General features: G+C 34.8%; 1 protein-coding gene across 2 annotated transcripts in view; it reads left to right on the top strand.

The window, feature by feature from the left end:
* Nucleotides 1–18423, top strand: part of CDH8 (cadherin 8, type 2) — a 208472-nt gene extending 190049 nt beyond the window's left edge. The window contains exons 8-11 of one of the 2 annotated variants that reach the window (XM_008572712.1): nt 8505–8756; nt 10169–10388; nt 16958–17560; nt 18232–18423. In XM_008572712.1, coding sequence (XP_008570934.1) covers nt 8505–8756; nt 10169–10388; nt 16958–17069 — 584 coding nt within the window. In that variant the 3' untranslated portion in view covers nt 17070–17560; nt 18232–18423. Of the gene's footprint in view, nt 1–8504; nt 8757–10168; nt 10389–16957; nt 17949–18231 lie in introns of those variants that run through there. The other variant, XM_008572713.1, reaches the window with a different exon arrangement.
* The last annotated feature ends 3263 nt before the right edge of the window (nt 18424–21686 follow it).

The following is a 21686-nucleotide window of genomic DNA, read 5'->3' as shown; positions in this document are numbered from 1 at the left end:
CAGTTAGGTGTTCAGTTTCTTGAACCTAAAATCATTCCAAATAAAAGTGGGTTAAACAATCAGACCAATACTATGAGAATCCCTGCTCTGTGACAAGTCCTGTGCTGGAGACTGGGAATAGAGCTATGGCTAAGGCTAATCTCCCTCAAGCGCTTATATTCTAGTGAAATAATACATACATTTATTTAATATTATCAATTTCTTTTCAATAATTTCAAAAGACCATTGCATAAACATTCTAAAATATTAATTTTAGGATGACTTCCTTTGATACTCTCATAAATTCCGGTAAAATTCTAACAAATTATTCTGAAACACAAAATTACAAAAACTAAGGAAAAAAGTAAATATTTTTATTCATAATCTGTTAGAATCTGAAAGAAAGTTTATATATAAGAGCATAACTATACTATGCTGTCTGAAACGTACTCTCATAAATTCCGGTAAAATTCTAACAAATTATTCTGAAACACAAAATTACAAAAACTAAGGAAAAAAGTAAATATTTTTATTCATAGTCTGTTAGAATCTGAAAGAAAGTTTATATATAAGAGCATAACTATACTATGCTGTCTGAAACTAAGCGAACCTATGTACTTGAAAATAGTCACTGTTTAAGTGGTCCCTTCTTTACTATTGATTTGGTGTATGCCTTGTTTTTCTCAGCCAAGGGGAAAGAAACTCGATTCCATCGCTACTTTCGGACTACTGTCATTTGAGGCATGTCTGATGCTATTATTAGGCTTTAACTGCCCTTCAAGATCTTTCCTTCAACAGTCTCAGTCATAAACAGAAACAAATGTGTGTGGTGTACAAAGCAAGATTCTGAAAATGGAGTCATTCTTCCCTCCTGGTACAATGCTCAAAGTAAAGCATTGCAAGAGTATAAGGAAAGAAAACAAAAACAAATCCCATCTCACTTTTGAGAGTATCAGAGAGCCAGGTGGTCAGATTAAGATATGTTTCTATCTCAGTGCATCATGACTGCATTAGATGGGACATTCAGTTGGACATTAGTAAGTCCTAGAGAATGCCAATTGCTGTTGGTCCACCCACTTCTTAAATAGATCCACCCATCTTTTGGAAAACTCTGTTGTATATTCAACTACAAGAGATTTAAATTAAAAAAAAATCATATAGCGTATGTCTATGCATTTCGGTAATCATTTTCTCTCTTTTCTCACATATTTTTCAGTTTTAGAAAATGTCTCTGCTTCCTCTAGTATATAACTATCTGTCCATACTCTTCTGTTGGCTACGCTCAAATAGATAAAGTAAATGCAGTAAATGCAATAAGCAGGAGTAAAAAACATAAGGGGGAGAACAGATTAAGATGCAGAGACAACAAGATGATATAAAATGCAAATGCACAGAAATATACAGGACTGAAAGAAGGTTTTTAAATAATGAAATTGAAGCCAAGTTTAGAGATGGCAAACAGATGAGACACTGTCCCTTATGTAACTGACCTTCCTTTTTGCTTTTTTTTGGAAATTATAGGAGAGGAAGAGATCACCTCCAACTCGTTTGAGCTCTTATGTGGGCTATTAAGCTCTAACTAGGAATCGAATTGATACAGGCAGATGAATAAGAAAAAAACACACAAGTTGTATGAGTTTTACATGTACCTGGAGATCTTCACAAGAGAGTGAAGTCTGAAGTGGCCAAAACAATATGCTTTTATACATTTTAGACAAATAAAGATAAATTTGTGAAAAAATGACAGAATATAGGGGATCTGGCAAGAGGCAGTGAATTCTAGGGGAGTGTATTGGGGATGTAAATAGGAGTGGAAAATAGGGTTACTTTGGGAGGTTTATTTAGGCCTGTTGCTGCACCAAATCCCAGTCTTTGGTGATAAAGAATATTCACTCACTCCAATGAGAATGAATCCCTCCCCCAAAAATCTTTATGGTTTGCTACGTGCAGGAAAAGACAGGTCAGCTAGCCTTTTTCTAAAACTACAACTTCTCCAAAGTTTTCAGGATGAAATAATAAATGTATCATTCAGCATATTTTGGAATGGCATATTCTTCACCTTTTCAATGACAAAACAAAATAAAAGAGAAACTAAAGAGAAAAGTAATGTAAGTGCATCTAAACAGATAAACAAGCAATACAAAAATGCCTTCCAGTAAACACCATTAATCATCTTACTAAATGTTGAAAACCAAAACCTTTTCCTTTAAAAAAAAAATCAAGAAAAATTTAGAGGTGTATAATACAGCTTTTTTTACTAATAATTATATTAGAGGCTCTAGTTATTATAGGGAGATTAAAAAGTACATGGAAGCAATAATACTTGGAATGAAATGAATAAGATCCTTTATTTAAGAGAATATATGACTATATATGAATACCCTAAAAATGATCAGACGTTGTCTTCTATTCTCTATTTCACGAATTTGCACTCAAAACCTTATGACTTTCGTTTTTCTGATTGCATTAAACTTACTTTGCTCTTCTTTTTCCAATGTCTTATGGTGAAATTAGGTTATTGATTTGAGATCTTTCTGCTTCCTTAATGTAAGCATTTAAAGCTATAAATTTCCCTCTAAGCATTGTTTTAGCTGTATAGCATACATTTTGGTTTGTTGTATATTTATTTACATTTGTCTAACAATATATTCTAATTTCTCTTTTGCTTTCTTTTTGGACCCACTTGTTATTGAGAAGTTTATTGTTTAATTGCCATGTATTTGTGAGTTCCCCAGACTTCTTTCTATTATTGATTTCCAATTTTATTTCATTGCGGTCAGAGAACACACTTTGCCTTATTTCTACCATTTTTAATATACCAAGATTTGTTTTATGACCTAGCATATGGTCTACACTGTGGACTACTCCAAGTACACTTGAGAAGAATATTTATTTTGCTGTTGGTGGGTGGAGTGTTCTATAGATGTCTTTTAGGTATAGTTGGTGTATATTATTGTTCAAGTCTTCTGTCTCCTTGTTGATTTCTGTTTAGTTGTTTTATCCATTTTTGAAAGTGAATATTGGAATATTCAACTATTACTTTTGATTTTCTTGATATTATATGTTCAACAATACATTATGTACATATTGTTTTATGCAATTGCTTTTTAAATCAGTTACGACAAAAAAAGAAAAACTATGCATTTATAGTGTCTTTTATGATTATATAGTCATATTTACTGATGTTCTTTTTTATTTTTTTGATGTGGATCTGAATGACCATCTGGGGTTATTTCCTTTCAGATTGAAGAAAACTCTTTCTTTTGTATTTGCTACAAGGCATGTTTGCTGGTGACAATTTATCTGGGTTTTTATTGTTTGTTTGTTTTTGTTTTTGTCTGTCTGGTAATGTCTCTATTAATACATACATTTTTATATATTTATAAATATATTTTTCATTTGTATTTATATTTATATTTGAAAAATAGCTTTGCCAGGTATGAGTTTAGGTTGACAGATTTTTTCTTTGAATACTTTGGGTATGTTATCCTTCTTCCCTCTGGCCTCCATTGTTTCTGTGAAAATTCAGCTGTTAATCTTATCAAAATTCCCTTGGAAGAAATAAGTCAAAATTTTCTCTTGCTTTCAAGATTTTCTTTTAGTCTTTGTCTTTCAGCATTTTTACTATGTGATGTGTCTATTTGTGATTTTGTTTGTATGTGTTTAACTTGGAGTTTGTTTAGCATTCTGGATGTACAGACTAATGATTTTCAAAAATCTATGAAGTTTTTAACTATATTTTTTTCTGCTCCTTTCTTTCTCCCTTCATCTAGTGTACTTATTGCACATCTGTTTGTGCACTTAGTGGTGTCCCACATTTTTATGAGACTCTGTTCATTTTATTTTATTTTTTTCTCTGTGTTCTTCAGCTTGCATATTCTCTATTGCTCTATCTTCAAGTTCAGTAATCCTTTCTTCTTCCAATTCAAGGCTACTGTTTAACTACTCTAGTTAATTTTTCATTGTCATTTTCATGGGCAGTTTCTTTTGCTATTTTCGTTTTCCTTTCCTGTGGGTTATGCTTTCCTGTTTCTTTGCAGGTCTCATAATAATTTGTTTTAAACTGGACATTTTAAGTAATATATGTAGTTACTTCAAAAAGTTAGTGTAAAAATATAATTAAAAGAGAATCTTTCCATGAAATTTTGAAGACCTTTTGTATTATATAAATGCTGGGTACTACCCCCTTCCAGGGCTTGTTATTGTTATTTGCTTGTTACTTGTTCAGTGACTGGCGAGGTTATTTTAGTGAAGTCTTTTCTCCTATCTGCAGTGTTAAGCTTCTGATGCTTCACCTCAGGGGATCAAAGCCTGGGCTATGCCTACAATCACCCTGGAATAACCATGGTTTTAGCAGAACTCTCCTTGACCACCACTTTCTCTGACCACACCTGGATGTCAAGCTCCACTAATTTCCACGTGATTTCTGTAGTGTTTTCAACACTACCCTGGGACCTAAACTACAAATCCAATAAAATTTGGTCTTCTTTGAAAGAGTAGTTCTGTACATCAGTGTTTCACATTTGTTCTGACCCATGTGGGCAACTCCCAAAGGCTCTCTCCTTCCCAGGTTCTCTGCTTTCCCCCACAGGCAAAATCTGTGAGCTACTGGCTCCAGAGTTGGGCTGTAGCTTATGGCATGTTTCTCTGAGTGACACCTCCACTTTGAGACAGAGCATGTGATGCTGGGGGACAGTACCTTCAATTATATTTGGCTGGCCTCTTTGAATGTAAAAATGGGCTGAGACAAGGGCTGTTGAAGCTACATATTCCAAACAGAGCAGTGCCCAGGCAGAGCCTCTGTCCTGTGAGTGGGGGCTATGAGGAGAAAAAAAAGCCACGACCTCTTGACCACACTAATCTAGAACTTAGCATCAACAATAGGTAACAAGGAGCAGAAAGATAATTTTTGATGTTCTGTCTCTACCCAGACAAATAGTCCCCCACCTGCTAGCTGTGGGTCGAAGAAGCCCTGGGTTCTTGGCTGAACCACTTTGGAGTGGAGTTTCCATCTCACTGAACTGGGAGAATTAAGGGCAGGAGTGAGTCCTGGTTCACACACCACAGAGTCTCACCATGCTTACAATCTCTCTTGCAGATTTTCTTGAATAAATGTTTCTTCATTTGCTGCTTGCCTCCAGAACCATTTCTAGAGACTTTAAATGTTTTTCCTTTAATAATGGTCAACACTTTCACTGGGAAGCATGTCTGTGGAGTTCCTCATGCGATTATGCTGAAGGAAAATTCTCTGATGAGATATATTCTTATAAGTAAAAAAAGTCTTAGAGGCTTGCTGGAATTAAAATCAATGTATAAAACAATTTCATTTTATACACCATCAGCAATGAGTTAAAAACATAACTTTAAAAAGTACATTACTTTTAAAAAGGTTTACTATAGCAACCAAATATACAAGTATGATACCAACAATAAATCTAACAAAAGATATGAAAATCTCTTGTAGCTAAAATACCAATATTTTATTGACATATATTAAGGAAAATAAACCATGAACTTGATACAAAAGACTAATGATTATAAAGATGTAATTCTCTCAAGATTGGTTTATATTTTAATATATTCTACCAAAATTCTTAAGGAAATTTTCAAGAAACTTAATAATAGGATTCTATACTTGTCAGAGAATAGCAAATGAGCAAGAAAAGACAAGATACTGGTAAAGATGACAGAGGAAAATATCCTAACAAAGTTCTTATACATAAAAAGCATGGTATTTTCAGGTTAAAAAAAAAAAACCCAAAAAACAGAGTAAAAGGATGAGGAAACACAAAAATTTAATTTGTGAGGGACCGAGCATTGAAGACCAGTGGTTAAGGGACAGGTTATTCCATAATTAACCTTTAGAAAATCAATTATCGGTATAGGAAAAGATCAATTTCACATAGTAACCTAAATGACAAAATAATATTATGGAAAATATTTTTATAATTATTATTATTATTTTTTTCCTTTTTGTCTTTTTTCGTGTCCGGCAACGGACCGCAACCCTCAGTGTCGCGCCCGTACCGGACCGGGACCGGCAACAGGATCGCAACCCTCGGTGCTGCACCCGCCCCTCGCTCAACCAGTGAGCGGGAGCTGGTCTGCATGTGGGATCTGAACCCTCGGCAGGAGCGCCGCCGCGCTCCCAAGCGGCGCACTGTAGCAGTACGCCACCGGGCCAGCCCATAATTATTTTTAAATAAGACAATAACACTAATCATAAAAGAGATTGATAAAATTGATAAAACTGATAAAATTTTAATAAAATGAAAAGGCAATGTATGTCTTAAGGAATAAAACACAACTTTGTAGAAAATATTTGCAACATGTAAGACTAAAAAATTTCTTGCAAAAACATTAATTTGAACTGTGTGAAACTGCTGATATTCTATGGATTTGATGTGTACAATAATGACAATTTCATTTGGCCTAATAAAATAATTCCAGTGAATTGATAATAGATGCAAACACCTATCAAAAATGTTATAAAAAATGAAAAAGATGAGTACACATACAAGGAGTTGCCTGGGGCTGGCAGGCAAAATTTAACAAGAATGACTCATATGCTTCCTTTACCCAAACAACATTTTTCTGCGTGTAGAACGAGAAACAACATATGTATATTCCAGGATTAGTAAAAAAATATGAGTATGAATTTTTTGTTAGATCCACTGATGCTTTTCTAAGTAATAAAGATAACTTTGTTCTGCATCAAGCATTATTCCTTCTGCAGTTTCTAAATTATCATAACAGACTATTTTAAAGAGAAAATATGCAAAGATAGTTTCTCATATAAATAATGTCAACCACAAAAAGACAAAAGCCTCATTGCAATTTTATTAATTATATCTTGAAGAACAATTCCCAACTTCTGTTTTGAACTATGGTATATGAAATCATTCACAAATGCTTCTTGCACTAATTAACTGTACTCAAACTTGTCACACACTTCCTGAAAATATAACACAACTATATATTTTGCGTCTGCTTCGAGATAATATTCCCTTGCATTTAGCTTGCTGGTAAATTCCTTCTAAGGCATGGAAATAAAAATTACTGGATCATTTGGTGTATGACTGCTTAATTCCATTAGAAACCTTTTTGATGCTATAGAATGAGCCACAACCAGAAGAAATTTAGAAAAAAAAAAATATCAACTCGCTGCTTTTTTGGTTTAACTGCTTACCAGCAAGAGACTATAGGTCCATTAATATCTTAAACAAAGAAATGATAAATATATTCTTACACCTATTTCGGAAAAGGGCTATCATATTTTTAGAAATCATAATACAGTATCGTATGGCACAAAAGATTTACATATTCACTTTAAATTAGTTGAATGGAATATCTGTCCACCTATTTATTTGCAAAGCCATCTGGACATAGATGACCCAAAACTGGACAGTGATGGTTTGGATTCACTGCTTTAATAAGAAATAAAAAATAGCCCAGTGTTCTGAGGTCTGTAAATTTACCAATTTAAAAAAAAATTTTTTTTAAACTGAAATAACCATTTTGCCCAAATAACACTGCACACAGTAACCAAAATAGTGTTTATTTGCTTTTGGCTGGAATATCTGTGTGAGATAATTGCTGTTTTCATTTTGGTTAGGTATGTATATGTCTTTCATTAATCAAAATGAGAAAATAGATTAACAATATATACAATGTGACTGTGGTTCATGAGATTGGGGTGAATGACAAAATTCATCTTGGGGATAAAATTTTGAGAAGCATAAGACTAACATGGGACCAATCACTTCTCACTGACCCGTTTCACTTCAAGTTAAAGTATAACTTTAAGTATTGCTCCAGATAACCAATACATATCTCCATATAAGTAACTTACACATGCAAAATGGAGCCCCTACTCTTATGACTTCTCATTTTTTGCTTACTTGTGTAACCACTATAGGTCTTCTCTACAGAATTTTAAGATACGCTGCATTTCTCCTCGAATTGGCAGTAAATAGGCCTTTTCTATATCTTAGTATAAATGTTCTAGGGCATGACTGACTCTTAGGTACTTGTAGGAGTCAACAAAGTGCATTGTTTTGTATGTCATATGTCATACAGTCTATATTTTAATACAGAGCTTATCAAACATGCCTTTCAAATATGGTGAAATTCTATCCAGTTGACCTTGCTTAATGGTTGACTGATAAGGCCAAACAAAAGAAAATTAAACTTACTTATGGATTTATGGAGACTTGGGATAATGTTTGTCTTCAGAAAGGACACTTGGAGATTATTTTTTATAAAGGAAATCTTTTGTATTTATAAAGTGATGGTAAAACTTCATCAGTTCATCATGGGGCCCCATTCATTCACCCTATTACATGAATGTTTTGGTCTATGCCAATTGGAAAAGTGGTAAGAGGGGAGGGGCAAAATGCCTGAGTGGTCCAGTAGAGTTGGGATTTTCTTAAGGTTTGCAGAGGATTTATGAACTAGAAAAACAAGTGTTGTTTGAGCAGCTATTTTGAAATGATGCAAATTATTGTAATTTTCACTTTTTCCAGATAATTCCCTCAGCATTTTGGCAAAGCATAATGGATTCAACCGCCAGAAGCAAGAAGTCTATCTTTTACCAATCATAATCAGTGATAGTGGGAATCCCCCACTGAGCAGCACCAGCACCCTGACCATCCGGGTCTGTGGCTGCAGCAATGATGGTGTTGTCCAGTCTTGTAATGTTGAAGCTTATGTCCTTCCGATTGGACTCAGTATGGGCGCCTTAATTGCCATATTAGCATGCATCATTTTGCTGCTAGGTACGTATTTCCTTCATAGCCTAATGGTCACCATTTTTCTGGTTCATAAATGACTGTAAATAAGGACAGCAAACTCTGACCTAGACAGGCATCAGCATTTTTTTTTTTTTGGAGAAGAGGAACTTACTTTTTTTTTTCTCTTCCTGATTTGAGGTGACTAAGAGAAGGTAAAGAGAAAAAGTGTTGTGATGGCAAATGTCCAATTGGAGAGGACTTTCAGAGCCTTTTTCAATCTCATCACTAGTGAAAAAAGATGGACAAAGCACAATGGTGGTGGAAGTGGAGATGAGCTTTTATGTGGTGACAACAGCATCTATCATATAAGATCTCCAGATCTTCTGGTGCAAACCAGTTCACTGCAATAGAGGGCTTTCACGTGTCCACAATACTGCTTTATCGAAACAATATATAGATTAGGTTTCTGAGTCCATCTGATCACAAAGTTTGGTGAAATGAAAAGAAAACAAACAACAAAAAAAATCTTTCCTTCAAAAGAACATCATATTCAGTTTCTGAGATATTATTCTTGATATAAGCATCAATTTAAAATAAAGATTGTCAATTAACAGAAAGCTTCTATATCTTTTCCATTAAAAACATCTAATTATAAAAGTGAGATTAAACAATAAGAAAACATGAAAAAGGACAGTTATATCTTATCCTACCCTTGAAGAATAAACACCTTAGTGTAAAAATAGTGCCAGTTACCATCTTCCCAGTTATATCAGTCTTGTTTACCCAGTTCCCTAGATTTAAGCATCATTTTGCCACCATGTTTTACTCCACTAGCCAACCCAAGTTTGATTTGGCTGATCTGACTACTTGGGTATGTGTTTCTTTCTCTTTCTCCACTTTAGGGCTGCCTTTTCAGAAAGAGTAGTTCCAGCCTTCGTACAAGACAAGAAGTTGCCTATGCAACTTCTACATTCACTTCTTCCATGAAAGAACATTATTTGACTGGAGAGTGTCTTGAAGAAATGTTAAAACACAAAGTACACTAGATATGATCTAGTTTGCTCCTTTTTCTTTATAGAAGGGAGACTTGAAACTAAATATTATAAAACAACTTGACCAAGACACAGAGCAAGTTGGCCATCTGTCTGCACTATTTTGTGCCATTTACTCTAGAGTTCATGAGAGTATGAAATACAGCTTTTACCATGAACAGGTTCAAACCTGTTCTTTTACCCCAGCTCCAACACCATTTAATAAACAAATAATCTGGAATAGTATTTTCTGAAAATTCCATCCTCATCCTTCAGAAAGGTGTTCGGCTTAATTTCCTGGCAAATGTTACTAAAGCTGAATGCTCATAACTTTTTAAAATGCCTCTCTCAGTTAACATATGTAGTGTCATGCTTGTGAAATGATAGGCTAATTTAGCTCTTTGTTGTTTAATATTTTCCCTACAGTCATTGTGGTGCTGTTTGTAACTCTCCGGCGACATAAAAATGAGCCATTAATTATCAAAGATGATGAAGACGTTCGAGAAAACATTATTCGCTACGATGACGAAGGAGGTGGAGAAGAGGACACAGAGGCTTTTGACATTGCAACTTTACAAAACCCAGATGGAATTAATGGATTTTTACCCCGTAAGGATATTAAACCAGATTTGCAGTTTATGCCAAGGCAAGGGCTTGCTCCAGTTCCGAATGGTGTTGATGTCGATGAATTTATAAATGTAAGGCTGCATGAGGCAGATAATGACCCCACGGCTCCACCTTATGACTCCATTCAGATTTATGGCTATGAAGGCCGAGGGTCCGTGGCTGGCTCCCTCAGCTCCTTGGAGTCCACCACATCAGACTCAGACCAGAATTTTGACTACCTCAGTGACTGGGGTCCCCGCTTTAAGAGACTGGGCGAACTCTACTCTGTTGGTGAAAGTGACAAAGAAACTTGACAGTGGATTATAAATAAATAAACGGAACTGAGCATTCTGTAATATTCTAAGGTCACTCCCCTTAGACACAACCAATGTGGCTATTTGTTTTAGAGGCGAGTTTAGCACCAATCATCTATGGACTCAACCACATTTTAATGTTGAACCAAAAAAAGTTATAAAAATAAAAATATATGTTAGGAGGTTATAAATCTTGTGGAGTGTGAATTAAGTATGTGGAGTGTCTAGAAGTTTTTGGATATTTGATATTTATCTGACCACCACAAAGATTGGGATCCTGACTAATGTTTAGAGAAATAGTTTAAAAAGAGGAAAAAATCAATATTAAAAGGTGCTTTCTTAGAAATATGGACCTACAAAGAATTTACTGCTGATATGTGTCGTCTGCAAGGATTTTTATGAATGCAAGTGGTTTTTTCCCCTTCATCAATAAGGATCCCGCCACAAATGATAAAGCAATACTTGGTCTGCTGTACATTATGACTTTTTGGAATTTTGGGAGGCCCCTTAGATTATATGGTACAGTGACCACACATTGTACATAATCGTTGGCCCCACTTACCAGAGACTGAATAGCATCTTTAAATATTGTGTCGAGCCTTAAAATAATCACATGTTCGTAATCCATTCCAGGGTGGGGACTGCCAATTCAGTGGTGGGAGGAGAGAAATCCCATTCAAACAGGATTGTTTTCTATAAGCAGGATTCCTCGTTCCCTCCACTTCATCTTCTTCCACAAGGACACAAAGATAAACTGTATCACACCGTGGACTATATAAGAGACAGAAGGTTTTATTGCTAGCGTGTGAACTTATTTGTTTAATCCTTGAAATAAATATTTTATTGATGTCCATTAATGCTTTTATTTATTAAGGTTGGTAATCTATAGATTAAGGGACTATATGGAAAAAACTAAATTATATCCATTAATAATCCTTTAGATTGTTTTATATAAATATATATACAAATGAATGTTTAATACATGTACATTTTGATGAGATGAGTATGGCAGGCAATATTATCAAAAGGAGACCTAATAGTCTCTTTAGAGTAGAAAGTGTTATTGTGACTGGTGATGGCAGGAACAGCATTTTCCCAGAGAAACTTTTGGACTGTTTTCTATTTTGTTCATAATCCTAGTATTTGGTGTTTTTACTACAAGCACAAACAGTTGAAAGTATATTGATTCCTGTGAATATTTAAACTCTAGACTTTTAGATACCTATATAATACCCTGCCCAATAAACATGCTTCAAGTTGCCCCTACTGTTTTAGAGCAGGAACTGATTTGTACATAATTTTACTGCTTATGTTTTTAGCACTTCTCTCCCTGATCCTCATGGTGATGCACAGAATGTCTTAGACTCCAAAAAAGAACAGCACTTGAAGATGTGAACATATTTAATTTGTAATGCAAACCTGCCATTTAAGAGTAGAAAATGTATGATAAAACTCAAGTATTACATGCAGATCATTTTAATTTTCTACTTTGCTTTAATGCAATATTGTTTATTTACTCCATGTATTGTACTCAGAGAAACTCCTGTATTGTTTCCTACTTTGTGAAATATATTTTTATAAATACTTTTGTTGTCATCAATTCTTTTTTCCCAGTCAGATAAAGACCTACTAACAGAATCATCAGCTTTAACTAAAATTCTAAAATGTTCAACCAAATCATCCCAAAGATTGCTTTTGTTTGCATGAGTCTTTATTATATAATAAGAGCCAGAGAAGAGAAATGGCTTGCCAGTGATCACACAGCAAGATGTCTGCAGGGACACAAAAAGAATATGGAGTACCTAAAGGCTACTCCAACTTTGTCATTTGGGTCCTTCCGAAAGCAGACTCATTGGGCAGGGAAAATTTTCAGACAAGTTTGCAGCTCTGAAACTTGTAAAAATAAAAAGAACAGGAAGCAGGATTTGGCAAGAGAGACTTAAACTGCAATGCAGACCTGGCAAACTTTCTGCCAACACAATAGGGAGTTCTGGAGTCAGATTGTCCATTAGACCAGTACCTCATTGGGCAAAAATAGTCAGGCTTTGGTCTCCTGGCATCTTAGGCTTTGGCTTGGGGCTGCCTAAGAAGAGCATGGCTTTGGCTTGAAAACTGAAGGCAGCGACTTCTGGAGGCTGCTTTCACTGTGACAGAAGCAAAATGTTTGAATATTCTACTAAGAATTTATAACACTCTAGTGGCTTAATCAACTCTTTATTGAGTTCCTGTTGCCTGAGAGTAGTTCATCTTTTATGCTTATTACTATGTCTATTGAACACTTTTTCTTGTCAAAGGGATGGTCTAATGTGACTTTTAAATACACCAGGACATGTGGTACAATGTTTAAAACAAGTACTTGACGGATGCAAATTATTATTAGTAGTTGTAGTAATAATCAATAGTAATATTCCAATTACCTTACACATTCTAAACCATTTTCTAGTGTTCTTTGCCAATGATATGCCATAAATTACAGACACACAAACGTGTCTAATAGTAAAATTATACTATTTTTTTCAGGAATATAAAATCTATATCCTCCAGTGTTGGTGATCCATAGGATAATCTTCAAATGGTGTTTTTTGTGGGCAGGAAATAATGTCTGGTTGCACAGATCTTGCCTCGAGATACCTTTTGCACAGGAAGAGAAAATGAAAGCATGTATCTCTTTCTGATTTTCTTTGCTTCCACCATGCAAGCATTTTGTGCTGAAGAGCCCATTTCAGGTTTTGTAGTATGGGATCAAGTGAGTAATATCTTGTTCCTAATAGGACTGAACTATGATTTTAGAGAACCCTGAATTTAAATAATGATCCAAGGAATACATATACACCCCACCCCCCGCACACACACACACACACACACACACACACACACAATTTGACTTAACATTAACTGTAGACTTGCCTGGATTTTGTAAGCAAAAGAGGTCAACGGGGTTTCTGTCCTTTTTTTAGGAATTAAGTACCCAGACTCAACTCCTTAAATAATACATTTTTAACTTTATTAAAATAACTATTTTTATCTCTGTGCATTGTTTTCTGTTGCAACAATATCAACATATGTCTTACATATACATGTGTGGTTATTTTTCAGATAAAATGCTTATTCAGTCCTCAGGCATTTTAATGTGTCTGTGGATCTTTATGTGCCCCAAACATTAGTCTTTTTCTATCCTTAAAACCTATCCCTGTCTAAGGGTTCTATGACTAATGCAGAAAAACAGTTAAGTTGGAACCAATATAATTACCTTTCTCTGCCTACCTCACGATTCAAGGTTCCTTTCTGAGGAATGGAGGTCCAATGCATCCCTGGGTGGTTGAATATCATATGGGATAAATTCAGCCTCTAGCCTGTCTACTATTTGACCAATCAAATAACAAAAATGTCTCTTAAACATATATATATTACAAAGTGTAAGGAGGTTATTCCTTACAATAATTTTTATATGTGCAATTATTATAATTTAAAAAATAGTTTATGGGCCGAGCCCGGGGCGCACTCAGGAGAGTGCGGCGCTGGGAAGCGCAGCAGTGCTCCCGCCGCGGGTTCGGATCCTATATAGGGATGACCGGTGCACTCACAGCGCTCACTGGCTGAGCACGGTGTGGCCGGTCTCAAAAAGGACAAAAAAAAAAAAAAAAAATAGTTTATTACTGGGTGATTAAAATATGCTACAAATTAAATTCACACATGAACTTTGCAGCACAGAATTTTTAAGAACTTTACTGAGAAAATGTTTTGGAATAAAAATGTGTGGGTAAGCATATGTTTATATATAAAATAAAAGATAACTTAGATTCACTGGCATCACCAGTGAAGCAAGAATGCTTAGAAGGAGACAAGTGTGTCTTTGGGAGAGTTTGCTTAATCAGATGCTTAAAGTAAGACAAGTCTCTGCATGAGACTTAGAAATCTCCTAGGAGCAGATGGATTCCACACTGAGATTCAACAGAGTTCTGGGCTATGCTGTATTTTGGAGAAGGAAAAGCGGGTGCTGAGAGCTAAGTAGCCTATTACGCTTTATAGCCACATAAGGACTGGAGGCAAGTAGGCCCTTCCAACAAGTTGTATTATGCGATCAGTGACTTTGCGGGGACTCTCACAAATGTATGACCTTCTGATTGCCTTTTTGATTGAAAGTTCCATCTGAGATCAGGGCAGTGCAACCAGTAATAAGATTTCAAAAAATCCCATCACTGGCACTGTCGGAAAGGCTGAGCATGACTGAAATCCATCACTGTCAGTCAAAAAGATAAGGAAACAGTGGGTATCACTATAAAAGCTCTATAAATGAACAATTTAAACATGAATATCAGCTATATATGTGTGTATATATATATATATATATACACACATATATAGCTGATATTCATGTTTAAATTGTTCATTTATAGAGCTTTTATAGTGATACCCACTGTTTCCTTATCTTTTTGACTGACAGTGATGGATTTCAGTCATGCTCAGCCTTTCCGACAGTGCCAGTGATGGGATTTTTTGAAATCTTATTACTGGTTGCACTGCCCTGATCTCAGATGGAACTTTCAATCAAAAAGGCAATCAGAAGGTCATACATTTGTGAGAGTCCCCGCAAAGTCACTGATCGCATAATACAACTTGTTGGAAGGGCCTACTTGCCTCCAGTCCTTATGTGGCTATAAAGCGTAATAGGCTACTTAGCTCTCAGCACCCGCTTTTCCTTCTCCAAAATACAGCATAGCCCAGAACTCTGTTGAATCTCAGTGTGGAATCCATCTGCTCCTAGGAGATTTCTAAGTCTCATGCAGAGACTTGTCTCGGTCTCACCCAATACCAAAAACCTAGAATGTTGATGCTTTGTTTTCCCGAATCTAACCTCAAATTTGAAATAAATTGGATTGAGAGTAAAAGGCTTTAAATGCAGGCTTTTACTTGTAAACAAAATAATGACTCATAATACTTGGGATTATAATCAAACCAATCATGTTATGAAGTTGGATTTAGGTATTTTAATATTATTGTATTTTTGTGGAGAAAATAATCATAGAATATATTTTGCAGGAAATGCTTTACTGCATATTTTTATTTTTCTTCAATTCTCATATTGTTATATTTGCTCTACAAATTTTCTTTGCAACATTACTCAGTTGGCCAATGTCAAATATATTGTCTGACATTGTAGTTATTGCTATTGACGATGACTGTAGAAGACAATGTCTTCACTATCCTTAAAGTAGGTATTTATTTTTGTTTTCAAATAATTAAAATATTTTCATTATTTTCTTCTTAGGCAACACTCATTTATGGATTACATGGTAATGTTTAAGATATCCTAGTCCTAGCATTCTGGACACAGTCCTAGCATTATGGGAATATGCAAGTAAAAGTCTTCCTGACTTGATGTTCTAAGAGACAAGAATTTTGTATACTATAGTTATTGAGCAACTTCCAATGCAAAAATTAGCTACATAGTTGATATGAAAAGATTAAAAATGATGGCCTCTTCAAGCTTATTTTGTCCATTTGTAAATTGGAGCTAATCAACTTCATGTAAACTAATCATTGAAACATTCTTTGCCTACAGTTAAATAGCATTTGAGTCTGGGTTTAAACTTAGGTCAGTACTGTCATTAAATCCACTTTAACATTAAACTAAACAATCCTCTCTATAATTATATTGTGAGGCTTGTAATGATAAGAACTAGAAAGTTCTATATGGCGCAATGGAAGTACTGAGGAGGAAGAAAGTGTCTCCAAATAAGAAGACTCAAGAAGGCTTGATGGAGAAGTTTTCAAAAAAAGATGGTAACTGAAGAAAGAGCAACAGAAATCACAGCCAAAAACAAAGAGGGAAAATTATTAAAAGCACCACATTTTAGGATGAGCAACACATTTTTGGACACTTAGATCCAGAAATTGGGTGTTCATAGACACTCTAGGTTTGCCTAAATTGTGGCATGTTTTCTCTGTGATAAAAATGAGTTTCAGAGACTTCATAAAGAATTTTCCAGGATTAAGTTACATATTCAACAAGAGGGACAAGAGAGGGACAAGAATCAATTTCTCGTCTTCTGGGTCTTTTCCTGGGTTGTGAAGTTGTAAGTGTTTTCATATGTATCTTCCACCTGCTTTATTTATTTATTTATGGACGTTTCATCTAGGTCTCAAGAATATTTATTGGGTAAATTGGTGCCTGTGGGTACTTTACCCCCAATTTGAATTATTTGCCACCATCTGATTCATACCTTGAATGCAAGTATTATGTCTTGCAGTGTCTTTACTAATAGATAATAGATATCTCTATTATTATCCACAGATTACGGAAGAGGGTTGCTAGGAGAAATATCACAAGATGCTGTCTGAAGAGAAAGACTGTGGAAAACAATGGCTTCAATGAACTCAGAGGCCAGGACCACAAAAGGAAATGAGAGGTCACTAAAGGCAAATTTTAATTTCTTCAGATTTCTTTTGTACATACAAAGATCTCCAGGGCCATTCTATGATTTCTCATAAATATGAGCAAGACTTCAACAACTATGTTCTAAGACTGAACACAGCAATTTAGGAGTCATTGGGATCGCTTCCCCTTTCCAATGTATGTTTTGCCTTGACTATAACTTTGTCTAATACTTTTCTAGGTTTTCTTTAATTCAAAATCTAAAGTTTGAGAGCTGTTCCATATTTGTCAAGTCTGATTGTTGAGTATGTGAATGGATGATTTAGGATCGATGTTAGAGCTATAAATAACAATATTGCAAATAAACTAAAAAAAAAAAAAAAACCTTTAAGAACTTTATAATAAAAGCTTTTTTTCCCCCTATAATGTGTTTTAGATTCTATGCTAGTGAGAGTGAAAAGATATGAGTAACATGCTTTTCTTGCCTCTCAAGATGTGGAACCAAACTGGACAATTGTAGAAGTAAGTAAATGATTAAACATTAGATATGGCTATGCTGTGGAAGCCCTAAGCACACAGTGTTTTGAGAACACAGAGAAAGAATATCTAAGCCTGCCAAGACACAGTATCCTGCTGGAGGCTGTGTTAGCATGAGTGCTGGAGGCAGTATACTGTTAAACTTAGAATATTAGAGGATACGGCCAGACTAAATCCAGCTGCCTGAGAAAGAATAGCGATTTTGAGGTGGGGGACCTCTCAATGAACTCCACTGCTAGTGCATCTCACCATATGAAATTCTACATGTCACAAAATTTTCAGCACCCTTACTTATTTAGCAAATATGTACTGAGGATTTTCTATTAATTTAGGTGCTAGGAATATAACAGTGTATAGGACAGGAGTGGTCTGTTTCTTTAAAGACCCTGTAGTGTGCAAAAAAAAAAAAAAAGAATGAGTAGAAATAAGGAAAAAAGTGATATTACAGAACATAAAATAGAGGGATGGGAAATCAAATGTTTTACTTAGAGTGGACAGGGTGATCCAGGTCATTGCCAACTAGTATAAGAAGCTCAGCTTTACTTTAAGTGAAAAGTGGTGGGGGGTGGGGGTAGGGGTGGGAATTGATGGGAGCCAAAAACAGGGGAATGATATCTGATGTATACTTTTAAAAATATTACTCTGGTTTCTCTAAGGAAATAAAATGGTAAGAAACAAGAATGAGAGCTGGAAAACCAGATAGGAAGCTGTTGCCAAAGCACAAGGAAGAGATTATCTTTGCTGCACAGTGAAAATAGAGATGGAAGAAACAGATAGAATCCAGATATATTTTGAATATATAATGTGTAGTGATGTTGGTTAAATTGTATGTGTAAAATAAAGAAAAGATGGAATTTAAAGATAACTCCTAGAATTTTTGCCTTGAACAACTATGTGGTTGGTGGGGCCATTTACAAAAACTGGAAAGACTTGAAGTGAATTGGATTATCACAAGCTGATATCCTGACTTCTCTAATGATCCACATAGAAAATAATAACACAAATCATTTCCACAGTTGATTGAATCCACAGGTGCAGAACTCACGGATACAAAGGGCTGACCAAAGGGGAGGAAAGATAGAGAGAGAGACAGAGAGAGAAACTGATAATGAGAAATTGGCTCATGAAATTATGGAGGCTGAGATGCCACACAATGTGCTGTCTGCACGCTGGAAATCCAGGATAGCCATTGGTGTAGTTCAGTCTGAGTCTAAAGGCTTGAGAACCAGAGGAGACAATGGTGTAAATCCAAGCTTGAGGGCAAGAGAGAATGAGATGAGATATTCCAGTTCAAACTGTAAGGCAGAAGAAAAGAGGGAACAATTTCTTCCTCTTCAGGCTCTCAGTGGATTAGATGGTGCCCACCTACACTGGGGAAAGCAATCTACTTTATTAAACCCACTGATTTAAATGCTACACTCATCTGGAAACATCCTCCCCAACATAACCAGAAGTGTTTAATCTGGGCACCTTGTGACCTACCTAGTCAAGTTATATAAAATTAACCATCACAGGGACCATATAGAAAACATTCTGACACTTTGATTCTTCTATGGATCAATACCTGAGTCAATAAAGGTCACAAGACACATGATTAGTCTCAGGAAGAAAAGGTCTGGTCAGATTAAAAATTTTATATTTTTTAGCTTTCTAGAAATAAAAAAGTAAAATATAGGCTATACTTTCCTTAGTTCATTTTTGGCTAGAGTACGATGGATTCACTCACTAAAAACATTTCTCAGTAGAAATGAGCAAATTATATCTCAAAACATTTATCTATGTTTACTTAAAAGTAGGAAAAAAGAACATGTAGCTTTATATATAAGCATAATACATTGTCCAGGAAGCATTCCTGAGGCATGGCTTTTCCTTTTCAACTGAATACTAATTCTAAAGGGAAGAAACATTTGCTCTTTGTGGTTTAGATATGATAAAAAATATCAGGAGAAACACCTTCAAACAGATCTTTTTTGTTTGTTTATTGCCACTTTCTGATAAAGTTTATCTGGTTCACTGGAAGTTGAGGAGTTTGGCACTTAGTAAATGCTAGGTGCATAGAATTGAAGTGATATATCAGTCTGGAGAGAAAAGCCTCATACAAAAAAGTGTAAAAAATATTTATATAAAAAGCTAATTTAAAAAGATGCACCTAATTTGTTATGCACTTATTATATAAGTCCTGTGCTAGATGTTGTGGGGCTTGGTCAAAGACGATAAGATTCAATCCCTCTCTTTGAGAGCTTCCAGTCTTCTGCAGTAGCTTGACATGGATTTTTTTGCTTTTTACATTATGGCACTATGTTTTTATACGTATACATTTTAGCGCTTTCAAATTGCAATAAGAACAGTGCATCAAGATCATTAGTGCTTCATAAGTTTGGTAAGAGGTGGATATTTAGTGAGCTATTCCACAGTGAAAAAGTTAAAAATTCAATTGGTCATTATGATGATGAGAGATAAAAACTGCCTGAGGCTGTTTTTACAGTTAACTTTTTTTTAATACGAGTAGAAGGAGTACACTCTAAAATAACATTAATGTGTATAGTATTTTAAATACATACACCAGTAACATAGTCATTTATTACCATTATCAAGTATTATGTATGATACATAATTGTATGTGTTATACTTCTATATGGCTGGCAGCACAGTAGGTTTGCTTATACCAGCATCAACACAAGTAATAAGTTGTTCTATGAGATTATGATGGCTATGATGTCATCAGGTCATAGGAATTTTTCAGCTCCATTATAATCTTATGGGGCCACTGTTGTATATGTGGTTTGTTATGGACCAACATGACATTATGTGGCGCATAACTATATAATAGTTAATTGACTTTCAAAGACAAAAATAGTATAGGAACATTTTAATAGATGCATTAAAAAAGGTCTGATAGAGTTATGACCTACATAAGATTAAAACCCTCAAAAAACTAAGGAAAACATAGATGGGAACTTCTTTAAATTGATAAGGGGTAATCTATCCAAATTTTATAGCAAATAAAATAGTTAATAGAGAACTGTAAGCCACATTTCTTTAAGATGGATTTTTAAAAAAGAAAGGCTGTACTCACTGCTTTGGTTCAGGATAATATTAGAAGTTCTAACTCCCGCTACTATACAAGGAAAAGCAAAAACTAAGGAAAAGAGAGTTGAGGAGAGAAGAGTATTCCCCACACTATCGAGTAAGAAAAATTTACTGCCACCCTGTAAAAATTAAACAAGGAAATAATTAAAACAACAAAAAATAAGCCATAAAAAAATCTATGGAATTACTGCTGTTGCTGCAGAAGCAGACACAAGTATATGAACCAAAATCAAACTTAGTTTGAATTTAAAAAAAATACAAGTGTACAACAGTAAGCTATCCCTCTAAACTAATGAGACAGGTTCAGAAAGGTAAACAGAGCCAAGTTAAAAACAAGGAGCTTCATACATTGCGTTTCCCCTATGATTTAACAATGCCATATTTGGACACAAATTACAGAGAAACCCTTGTGCAGATTCATAAGTGAATATGCCCAATGTTATTCATTATGCTCATTCATTCTTTAAGTAAGATGCTAAACACACGATGTACATACACTAGGGGAATATCTATTTATTATAGCCACTTAATAAACACTAAGGGCTATTGTGAAACATTTAGAAATAATACAATAAATGCACTTTGATCAACATGTATAAATTTTGAAAACATTGTGAAGTGAAAAATAATGTAAAATGCTAAACAAAATTCATGGCACAGTATCACCTAAATTAAAACACACCCACAGGAACATATATTTTAAAAGGGTGTTTCTCATTCCACCATTTGAGAAGAAAGAATTATTCAACTATTTTCATTTGAGGTCTGATAAGTAAATGGATAAATAAATCAAAATTTAAAAAGTAAATAATGTAAGGTGTGCTTAGGGAAAACAATAAATAACACATAACTTTTTAGTGAGTGGTGGAGAGGAGGATGGGTTGTGTTTGGATTGTGAAAATTCTCATGTGCTAATGAACCTAGACTAAGATGGTAACTCCAGTCTATGGAATTATGTTGTAAAGAAAACTGGAATGTATATGACTTGGACAACTATTTTGAGTAAAATATTTAGATTTTT

Source organism: Galeopterus variegatus, unplaced genomic scaffold, assembly GCF_000696425.1.
Source record: "Galeopterus variegatus unplaced genomic scaffold, G_variegatus-3.0.2 Scaffold826, whole genome shotgun sequence".
NCBI lineage: Eukaryota > Metazoa > Chordata > Mammalia > Dermoptera > Cynocephalidae > Galeopterus > Galeopterus variegatus.
This window is presented reverse-complemented; position numbering and strand designations above follow the sequence as displayed.